This window comes from Eptatretus burgeri, chromosome 2 (assembly GCF_056783735.1).
Source record: "Eptatretus burgeri isolate ZD-2024b chromosome 2, Ebu_testis_v1, whole genome shotgun sequence".
Taxonomy (NCBI): domain Eukaryota; kingdom Metazoa; phylum Chordata; class Myxini; order Myxiniformes; family Myxinidae; genus Eptatretus; species Eptatretus burgeri.
Window position 1 is genome coordinate 22,996,922 of NC_140962.1, and position 11,541 is coordinate 23,008,462.

The 11,541-nt window shown below is 44.9% G+C and overlaps 1 protein-coding gene across 3 annotated transcripts in view; it reads right to left on the reverse strand.

The window, feature by feature from the left end:
* Positions 1-11,541, reverse strand: part of LOC147031593 (catenin beta-1-like) — a 28,372-nt gene that overhangs the window by 3,258 nt on the left and 13,573 nt on the right. For all 3 annotated transcript variants that reach the window (XM_085865655.1, XM_085865644.1, XM_085865663.1), the window contains 7 exons: positions 6,544-6,688; positions 6,319-6,422; positions 6,047-6,181; positions 5,579-5,782; positions 5,314-5,472; positions 4,706-4,825; positions 397-547 (listed from right to left, as the gene is read on the reverse strand). In XM_085865655.1, the coding sequence (XP_085721781.1) occupies positions 397-547; positions 4,706-4,825; positions 5,314-5,472; positions 5,579-5,782; positions 6,047-6,181; positions 6,319-6,422; positions 6,544-6,688 (1,018 nt within the window). The remainder of the gene's footprint in view (positions 1-396; positions 548-4,705; positions 4,826-5,313; positions 5,473-5,578; positions 5,783-6,046; positions 6,182-6,318; positions 6,423-6,543; positions 6,689-11,541) is intronic.

Sequence of the window (11,541 nt, forward strand, 5' to 3'; positions counted from 1 at the left end):
CGCCGATACAATACCCCCTGATGGTTTGGGCAGGAATTTGTAATTTGTTCATTGTGCCGACAACAGCTCAGACTTTGCAAAGGACACTGTGGGATCTAACATCCACCAACGAACGCTGACAGATGGGACACTTGTTCAACGTAATCCGAAGGATGGCACACACATTGATGAATCACCCTGCTTGTGAAACACTGGGATGACAGTTTATAGCTGTGTCAGGATTCAAACACAGGCGAGATAGCGGAGGAGTGTGCGCATACCTCTCAGTCATACTGTAAAAGCCCTACATCTTGTACAAGACATAAATATATACTGACAATTCCCCTCCATTCAACTGGAATGCAAATTCATGGCAGCTCACCGACACGACCACCACCACATCACATCACTACTCACCAACGCCTTCATTTTGTGAGTGCAGAAGCTCCGTGAGGGGGGCAGTGGCACCCTCTGCCTCAATTATCTCAGCTGCCTCCTTCTCCTGAGCAAGTTCACAGAGGACTCCAGCTGCCACACGCTGCACGTTCTCCACATTGGAGTAGAGCAACTGCAGGACGTGTGTAAAACCATCATTAGGCTGGGGACTGCCAATCACAGGAGTTGAACTTTACCCTGAACTTTCACTGCCCTTTGCAAACATGTGGCTTTTGGGGTAATGCTTTGAGCATCACAAAGAACCCAATGTGGATATGAACCGACTAAAAACCAATGCAAGCCCCTTCAAGCAGTAAGTGAAATAAACATCTGCGACAAATCAGCAGCAAACAGTGGAATCTATTTAATTTTTTTTGACATGCTCCACTCTGTTAAAAACTTTGTTGGTGGAAAGATCCATTTAATCAAAACGAGGGCACGAACTAGTCCAGCTGCCCAGAAGGCATGGCCCGAGCCTTGCCGAATAGTGGGCAGCTTTATCTCTGGTGCTTGTTTTTTTGAAAAAAATTAACATGTTCCAGAAAGGCAGTGGTGAACTCCAGCCCTGTCACCAAGAACAAGAGAGTTCATACAACACGATACCCCACGCAGTGTTGAAGTGTATACTTCAATTTTGATAAAATAAAGATTTTAATTTTAATTTGGAAGTTTAGCACTATGGAAGCAGTCTTATACACTGGAATGAGACCGAGTCGCAGTTGAGGAGATGAGGGCTTTATTGATGACCATAGAAAGCAGTGTCAATCGGCATTGTACATAGCCATAATAGGTGGTCTCTTCTTCACCCCGATACTGCATCCTCTCACGGTACATACACATATATATATATAAATAAAAATATATATATATATATATATATATATATATATATATATATATACATATATATATACATATACATATATACATATATATATATATATATATATATATATTGTTATGGTGGTGGAAATTTGCAATACACCAGAAAGGTCCTCAGGTGAGATATATCGATAAGTTCATGTGTAGTTAGCCCACACCCGTTGTTTAGAGGGAATATGTGTGATTCATTCGGGCTGCGACGCTTTAGTTCGCCGTTTTTCTTTTGCTGTCGTTATTTTGGTACAACCACAACGCCAACCATCACCAAAAACCTCTCCACAACCAAAATCTCAACAACCGCGCCATTCACACCACGACGCCACCTTGAAAACATTCCCCACCACCATCTTCACCACCACCCACCTTACGAACGCCATCCTACATCCACCGCGCGGCCACGATCTCCGCAGGACGGGTGAGGGACGCGGGATTGTACACTGAAGGTTCTTGAGGGAGCCCGGGGGAGAGGTCTCCCACCTGAATCTCCCCCGCCTGATGGTCGTCGCGCTTGGTGAGAAGGAGGAGGGGTGGGGCAGCTCGCTCCCGATTGGTGGATGCGCGGTGTGACGCGATCAGGGAGGAGGAACGCCCCCTGTCGAGACCTTTCTCGAAACGCCTTGAAGAGGGGTGGAGCGAAGAATGGGGCGGAGCGACAGGGTGGAGACCTCGCTGGTGGGAAGGAGCGTCTGCCATTCCCCTCTCTCGGCCCCAAGTATCGACGGTTTCTCCCCCCCCGCCCGCACCGAGATAGCGCCGGAAAACCCCGTTCGTTCCCCAAAACCTCGTCCGTGGCGTAGAGCGGCCAACACGAAGCACGAGCTGACCGACCACGCCGGAGGAGCTGAAAGCTGAGGTTGCGAGAGAAGGACTCGGTGCGCAAAAAGGGAAGTCGCCACTTTTGTTTCTTTGGGTTTTGTGTAAAAATGTGTGTGTGTGGCGCCAATCCGTCAAGTTTAGACCTGCATAAGTGCCAGTGTAATTATTATATTCGGTTGTTGCTCTGCGTTTTGTTCTTGCCTCTGTATACGTGCATGATTAATTGTTGCTGCCTGGAAATATGTGCTTCCGTGTGTCGCGCATTAAATGTGCTTGGCTAATTGTTCCCCCGTTTCGCTTCGTCCTTTCCTTTGTTGAATCTCCATCTTGCATCATGTAAGGGATTGATAGTGGGTTTAAAACACCCGGTAACTAATCTGAACCATTAAGGTCGACGATAACTCCGCTCGGTTATCCCTGCAGTACGGACGGAAAGAGCCGCTTAAGCGGTTCGTGTCCGGAGTAGACCTGTGGCGTGGTACAACCCCTCGGTAGGTTACCCGTGCGAGTACTTGGGTATATCGACTTTCGGCGATTCACCCTATTTCACGCGGGTAGAATGCGGACTGGGTTGTGGTGAGGTTAAACCCCCACCCGTGACTAGCTCCTTGGCAATAGTTCCAAGAGGGTCATGACTGAATTGTCCGTGCCGGTGGGCGACGCAGTCACCATTTGAGTCAAGCAGCCGATCGCATGCCGGACGGGCCAGAATTCGCAACTATATATATATATATATATATATATATATATATATATATATATATATATATATATATATATATATATATATACATACATATACATACATATACATACATATACATATATATATATATATATATATATATATATATATATATACATACATACACAGTCATGCGCCACTTAACGACGGGGTTACGTTCTGAGAAACGCGTCGTTAAGCGACGTCGTCGTTGTGCAAACATCATTTTTTTTTCGTTTTTGTTTTCGAACATCGTACCAACACAAAACTACACACCTAGGCTATATGGTATAGCCTATTGCTCCTCAGATACAAACCTGTGCAGCATGTTACTGTATTGAATACTGTCGGCAATTGTAACACACATCCAAGAGAGATGGAAGACACGTTAGTTTTATCTTTGTGGTGCTGTTAATGACAGCCATCGGTGTTGTTTGCGGCAGCTTACAATCTCCTCTCGCATCGATTATAGAAAGATGAATAAATAGCGTTTGGATTTTATAAATACATAATCATTGCATCGATGTTATTATTTACAAATGAAGAAACGAGCTCCTGTCAATTGTGATATATATTTTCGGAACAGTGCGATTGTTTTAACAACATAAAAAGCTTCACTAAAAATAAATTGGTGTTTTAATTTAGACTAATAACGATTTATTCATGGAATTCTTCAATTCAAAGGTAATTTACTTGCTGGAAGGTAAACGTGGAAGCATTGGTTCAGTTTGAAAGCCGATTTCCTTGAATCCCGATTTAGCACGATCCTGTTTTTTTTTCGCGATGACATTTTATGGACCTCAATGATTGCATTATTACGGGGCCACACTGTCGTTTATCATTACGAGGTATTATGTACTGTACAGCGTACATAATTGTACGTGCTATTTTTATACAACTGGCAGCGCTACGTCGGCTACATCACTGGGCGATAGGAATTTTTCAGCTACATTTTTTTTTTCATAGCTGGCAGATCCGTCGTATATGCGATCATCATTAAGCGGCGCATGACTGTGTGTATGTGTGTATATATATATATATATATATATATATATATATATATATATATATATATATATATATATATATATATATATATATATATATATATAGCATGGTTCTTGGAAGCATTATGAAGGTGATTTGTGTCCTACAGTGTTGAAGTCCATAAAATTTAATTTAAACAAAAGGTTTAATGGCATATAAATAAAGTTATTCTGTGTTTTACCGCCATTTTCCCCAGTGTCGATTCCGTCACCATATCTAACACGTTGCATTAGTTATTTGTGTCCTTTTATAACATCCTTAGAGAGTTTCCTGTTTGGAATGATTTTCAATTGTGTTTGACTGCCAGGCAGGTGGACGGAAAAAAAATGTCGCCATTCTGCGCATACGTGATCGCGACAAATTCAAAGCAAAAGCACGGTAAAACGGCAAACTTGTCTTCCTATTCATGTTCAAAATATAACATTAAATTTTAAAAGTTGTTCCTCGATCATAAACAGATAAGACGGAGACGGACATGAACCAATTGCTTAACCCTGCTTTTTGCTTTGTGTGCGTGGAGTAATAAGCCCAAAACCTGTTACAGATTACGTTCCCCTGCAGAGTCAAATTGGGAGATCAAGGATACAAAGCACAAAAGATGACACCGAATACACAATTTCCTGTGTGGTTTTGCTTTTGCAGAGTTGTTTTTAGAGCACTTCGTGGTGATGCCAATAAAATTTCCTTCAAACTGGGAAAATTGCTCAGGGAACACTAATCATTTGCTGGTTCAAAACAAAACAGAAACCTCAACAGGTGAAGAATCTCAGTTCCCAATTCTTTGTTCCCATCATCTCTGCAATGAGATGAGGGATCACACACCTGCACAATGAGAGGAATGGTGTTGAGGCTGCGAATCACAGCCCTGTTGTTTGCATCCCTGGCCAGTATGTGCAGAGCTCCAGTACAGCCTTCCACAATTTCCTCCATGCGAATCCCGTCCTGCAGGACAACGGTTGGCCGAATGTGCTACAGTCTCCAAATTACTCAAAATATTAAGTACCAAAGGCAGGGAATAAGGAGGTGGGATGTGACGACATATGCCTTCCACAACAATCATAACCCTCATTTTCAAAAACGATCATCAATCGTACAGCAAGCATCATCTGTGACAAGGAGATAAAATAGTGGGAATGGAAACAATCCATTGCTTATTTATCAATGCACATATTCGAACCATTTTAACACCTCAATCTTCTGAAAACAGTTCAAATTTTTTTTGTGCCAAAGTAATAACACCACCAAAAGATCTGGGTGAACGTCTACGGTCACAATGGACCTTTGTCCCCTCAGCAAGTTACGATGACGAGTGATTCCATGGTAATCGCACTATCTTTCGATAAATAGAAGAAATAAATTGCTCACGAAGGTGAAGTGGCATCTGGTTCTTTTAGAGATTTATCTCACAAATGGGAAGCTCCATGACTCACCACCTGAGGAGGAGCACCTCCGCCCGGCACAGCCTGGCGCTGAGTGTCCTGGTGAGCCCTCACGAGGAGCTGGACGAGACGAGGCACCGCACCATTCTCACGCAAGGGTGCATGGTTGGCCGGCAGCAGTGCAAGGTTACGAATCAATCCAACAACAGCCTGCAAAAAACAACATAAACACAAGTGGAAAGGTAAAGGTTGAAGCCACAAGTGATATGAACCGACATGACTGGCTTGTAATGACCCAATTTTCAGCGAGTATTACCTTAATGAGTGGCCAGTGTGATGGTGGCTGCAACAGCTTCACAATAACAGGCAGCCCATAGTGCAACCGCACAGCATTCTGGGCCAGTTCGGCATCAGGATGCCGGCTAGTCATGTGACGCAGGGCGCATATTGCCGGCTCGGTGATGTCCTCACGATCTCCAGCCTGAAGTACTGTTTGCACAAGTGCTTCGATCCCACCCACCTGGAAGCATTTGAATGGGATGGCTTAAATACAAAAATAAATAAATAATGAGCACAAAACTAAACAGGGATTTACAGATTGGCTGTCACCAGCATCCAAGAAGGTCAAAGGAGAGAGAAAATTTTTTTTTTGTTAAAAGACATTGCAAACAAAGAAAACCCCCAAAGGGACATAGGCAGTTACAATAAGACAACCAATTTACATCCACACCCCACATGTCGTCATCACAACAGGGTGTGTACAGCTGTGACTAAGGGTGTGTACCTGGCAGACGATCATCTTGTTGTGGTAGTTGTTGCACGTCAGGTTGGAGAGGATTCCAGCAGCACAGGTCACGACATTAACATCATTTGAAGCCAGCAACTGAACCAATGTCTGCAACAGCCCTTCCATGTTCTCCTGCACACAGATTACCTACTCCATGAGCCAAAGGACAGAGCATTCTGACAGAATGAATGCAGGGATGAGGAAGAGTGAACATTTGAAAACCCTTTCTGGCAACACACAAACAGTAATATGGATGGCAAATAAGTCACCTGCTTGGTGGCTGCGTCTGAGAGATTGCGGATTGTCCACAGACAATTTTGCATGAGGCGTTGGCTCGGACTGGCAAGATGCAAACCCAGGGCCTGCATTCCACCTAGAAACCAGAAACAAACCATTCATGAAAACTCACCTAAATGACAATTCTATTCCTTTATGGGGGTGTCAAAAAATTGATACAAGACAGGATGAGCAAAAGTAGGTAAGGCGGTACAGACCTGCCTCCACGATGGCAGGCTTGTTGCTGGGACAGACAGACAACACCTTCAGCACACGGCTCGTGGTCCACAGGAGCTTCTCATAACTGTATGTGCGCATAATGTGCACTAGGCCTGCAGGGCCACCACTAGCGAGAATGATCAGCTGTAAGAAGAGAAGTATACAAGGTTTGTGGGAGAATGGAGAGTAAGTTCTGTGGGGAACAATTAATAGATGTAATGCTCTCCTTAACAAATAGAATGGACACACAAGCTCATGTACCTGAAGAAGTAAAAGAGTTCCAAACTGAATCACTTTGCTAATGTGTGATAATTTTTTTTTTTTTAAAGAAAAAAATGGTGACTGCTAAGATACAACAGCTCTTGGCATTTACGGAACGTGGATAACAAGGATCCTGAAAGGTTCACCTGCACCTTTATTCCATACCTAAAGTCAAAAAAAAAACACGATTTTCAAGCATTTTCTTTGAAGTGAAGCTGAACTGAATTGATGAGAGTCAAGGTTCCTTACTTTGGATGCCAAGTATGAAATATTAGGTAGACTGTGTTGGGGATAGCAAAAGCATTTTGATCAGGTTGGAATGTGGGGAAAACAATTGAAACCGGTTTTTGGACAGGCAGTCGGTTTTCAAAATGTTTTTTGATGGGGGGGGGGCGTTGGGAAGGGAGGTGTGGGGGCAGCGCTGGTGAATATGTGCAGCTCTAAACATATCAAGGATCTATGAATTCCTGCCGTTGGTTGTCACGGACAATACACGCACACACTGAATAATAAAAGTAACAACTGGAAGGGCACTCGGGAGAGTGCACACCTCCGCCACGCAATGCCCGATCCAGTCGAACATATTGGCCCCAATAAATTTTTGAAATAGCATGCTATACACCAAGTGTACAAAACACTAGGAACACCTTCCTAATATTGAGTTGCACCCCCTTTTTCCCTCAGAACAGCCTCAATTTGTCAGAGCATGGACTCAACAAGGTGTTTTAAGTGTTCCACAGGGATGTTGGCCTATGTTGACTCCAATGCATCCCACAGTTGTCAATTTGGCTGGTATTGGATCTCTCTGCTGAATAGCTCGTTCCATCTCATCCCATAGATGTTCAATTGGATTGTGATCTGGTGACTGGGCAGACCACTGTAGTAAGCTGAATTCACTGTCATGTTCGTGGAACCATTCCTGGACAATCCTTGCCTTGTGGCATGGAGAATTATCCTGCTGATGAAGTCCATTTGCAGATGGATACACTGCCGACATGAAGGGATGCACCTGATTGGCAATGATGTTCAGATATCTTGTGGCATTCAAATGTTTCTCCACTTTTATCAAGGGGCCCAAAGTGTGCATTGAAAACATCCCACACCATCAAAACACCACCACCAGCCTGCAATGTTGACACATGGCACGATGGACACATGTACTCGTGTGGTTTTCTCCATACCCGAGTCCTCCCATCAGCGTGAAACAGCAGGAACCGGGATTCATCAGACGAGGCAATGTTTTTTTCATCCTCCAGTGTCCAGTGTTTTCGTTCCTTAGCCCACTGTAACCATAGGTTCTTGTTTTTTTGCTGAAAGAAGTGGAACTATATACGGTCGTCAGCTGCCATACTGCATTTGTGTCAAGGTACGATGAGCTGGGCATTCTTTTATGGGTCTTTTGGCACCAACGTTGTACTGGACTGTCAGTTGACTAACTGTAGCACGTCTGTTGCTATGCACAATTAGTTTCAGCCTCCTTTGGCCTCTTTCATCAATGAGCCGTTTTCGACCACTGGCCTGCTGTTGACCGGATATCATTTGGGTGCTGGACCATTCTTGATACACACGGGAAATGACTGAGCGTGAAAAACCCAGCAGAGTTGCAGTTCTTGACACACTCAAACCGTTGCTCCTGGCACTGACTACCGTACCATGTTCAAAGGCACTTAAATATTTTGTCTTGCCCATTCACCCTCTGAAAAATTGACGAAACACCCTGAAACTCAAACTTGTTCTGCAACTTGTCATAATAAAGCCATGTACAAAGTTTCAGTTGAATACGTTATAGGGTACAAGAAAAAAAAAAAAGTAGTCTGGAAAAACCAAAGGTGGGACGGACAGATGGAGAGCAAACATATCGTCCCCTCCGGTGAAATCTGTAGGGGACTAATAATACTACAGCAGGCCCAACCCAAACACGGGTTTCCACATTGTGGTTGAATTATTGCAGCAACATGTGCCGATCGCGGCATGGGTCTCTCGCTCCATCGCGAAGGAATATACAACCTCATGCTGCCCTCCATCGCAGACTCAGTTGCTCTTTCGATATTGTGCGGCACAGACTGTTATCACGTGATATAGTTTGATATCACGGTGTGTTCGTGGCAGTAAATACTTAAGAACAAGAACATGTGGGTTTTTCATGAACTTTTTTGCTCCAACCGAAGTGTTTAGGTGCGTGGTGTATATAGAGCTTCATGGTTCTGAAAACGCAATTAAAACCAAAAGAAGTCGTCGTCTTCATGGAGAATCCTTGAAATTCAAGCGCAAGAAGGACGCCGTCATGGCACCTCATACGGAGGTCTCCAAGGACATTCAGAACAAAGCAAAGCAGACAAAGATTACCTCGTCCTTCACAAAGTCTGATGACTGACGACCCGAAGCCAGGGATATCAACGTCATCTCAATAACCTCCAACACCCTTCATCATAATCAAAAATAAGGGCAATTTTAAGTGTTTTTCATTTTTCCAACTGTAATTTAGGCAAAAAGAGTAGATACATTTTAGTAAGGTCTGGCGATGTATCAATATACCGGTATTGAAATTCTGAATATACCGGGGGAAAAAATTAAATGTAATAATAATAAAAATAATAAAAAGAAAGAATTTGGTACATCACCAACAAATCGAAGAAAGGTGTTTATAGTGGGGGTGGCTTAGCCCAAATATTCAAAAGAATTGTGCATTTTGTGATACAAGCACCAAATTTACATCAATATGTTGCGAACATTTTCAGATATTGGGCCACTTGAAATTCTCTCTTTATGTCCGCCATATTGGATTGTGCCCTACGTCGCTGGATGGTTGCGGGACCAGAAGTTGCCAGGGTGATTGAAGAATTCCAGGATGGGAACCAACACTGGAGACGGCAAACAGCAGACACACGTCATCATGATCAGACGCCAAGTGTACAGACCTCATTTGTGAAAGATGTTCGCTCTCTCGTCGGTGTCATAGAGGAGATGGGCAACCCATTCGAGGAGAGTCAGGATGTAGTCAAACTGGACACAAAGGAGATCACAGATCCTGCTGCTGTGGAGACCGTGATGAATGCCAAGAGGATTGGCCAAGAGCAGTTTGAGGCTTTCACCAGAGAGTGTCTGTTGGACAGAACAAAGGCAGTGGACGCACCCATTCCTTGTAACAAGCTGAAGGTGTTCAGCATTTCCACTCCAAGAAGCCAGAGCATAGGTCAGCAACAGCTCACCTCCATCAATAATGACCGTGAACTCTTTGCACGCCTGTACATTGGCTGCCAGACGAGGGATGGAAACCTTGAGGAGTTCTTTTGTCACGAGAATCAGGCATGTCCTCCTGCATTGTCTGATGGTGGAAGCCTCTGCACTGGTACCAAGAGTGATCTCCTCACACGCTTGGAAGAAGTCTCCGACGCAAAGACAGGGACTCCTGTCACGACCTGTATTGTGCGTGATGGAGCAGCCATCGTCCAGATGCTGAAGCCGGCTGCATCAAAGACCTTTGAAGAGTATGCACAACAGATCTTCATCCCATATATGTCCACGAAGCTGCAAACAGTGTCACGCCTGGATCTGGTCTGGGATACTTACCTTGCTGATTCACTGAAAGGTAGTACACGTGCAAAGCGGGGACAAGGTGTGCGGAGACGTGTGGTGGCTGCCGCAGCCATACCAGGAAACTGGCAGAACTTCCTACGAGTGGACAGCAACAAGACCGAGCTGTTCACGTTCCTCTCAGCAGCTCTCATAGAATGGTTTGACCAGGAGGACAAGCAACTCATCATTACTGATGGAGAGGCAGTGCTCAGCAAGCCACCACTGCCAGATCTGACCTCACTCGCCCCATGTCACCATGAAGAAGCTGACAGTCGGATGTTGCTGCATGCATCTCATGCAGTCCAGCATGGACACCATGCAATACTCATCCGGACTGTAGACACTGATGTCGTGGTGCTGGCAGTGTCCCTGGCACAGGAGTTGCAACCAGAAGACAAACTGTGGCTGGCATTCGGAACAGGCCAGAGTTTCCGATACCTAGCAGCACAAGAAATAGCAGCTGGATTGGGATGAGAGAAGGCTCGTGCACTGCCAATGTTACACGCTCGAACTGGATGCGACATTGTGTCTAGTTTTCATAGACATGGCAAGAAGACTGCGTGGGCAGTCTGGACGGTACTGCCAGAACTCACTGAGGCGCTGCTGCTGCTGTCCTCTGCACCTCGTGACATACCAGACGATGCAATGCGCATCATCGAGAGGTTCGTGATCCTGTTGTATGATCGAACCAGCAAATGCAGACATTGACAAGGCCAGGAGGAAACTCTTCGCAAGGAAGAACAATGTGCAGCTCATCCCTCCAACGAAGGCAGCTCTGGAGGAACATGTCAAGAGGGCAGTGTATCAAGGTGGACATGTGTGGGGTCAGATACTGCTGCCAGCACCAGAGCTCCCTCCACCAACCAACTGGGGTTGGTCAAGGACTGGAGAAGGACAGTACACACCTTACTGGACCAGGCTGAGGTCCTGAGGCAGCTCACAGCTGCATTGAGCTGGTTTCTTGCAAGTGCAAGAAAGGGTGTGCGAGGTGCTGCAAGTGCAAAATGGCTGCCCTTCAGTGCACAGCCCTCTGTGTGTGAAGGGGACTGCACATGACGATGAGTCAACAACATACATGTATGTACTTGTGGCAATGCTGAACTTGTTAACATGACACTGTTTATGTACACGTATCTTCAGTACCGGTATATACCGAGCCT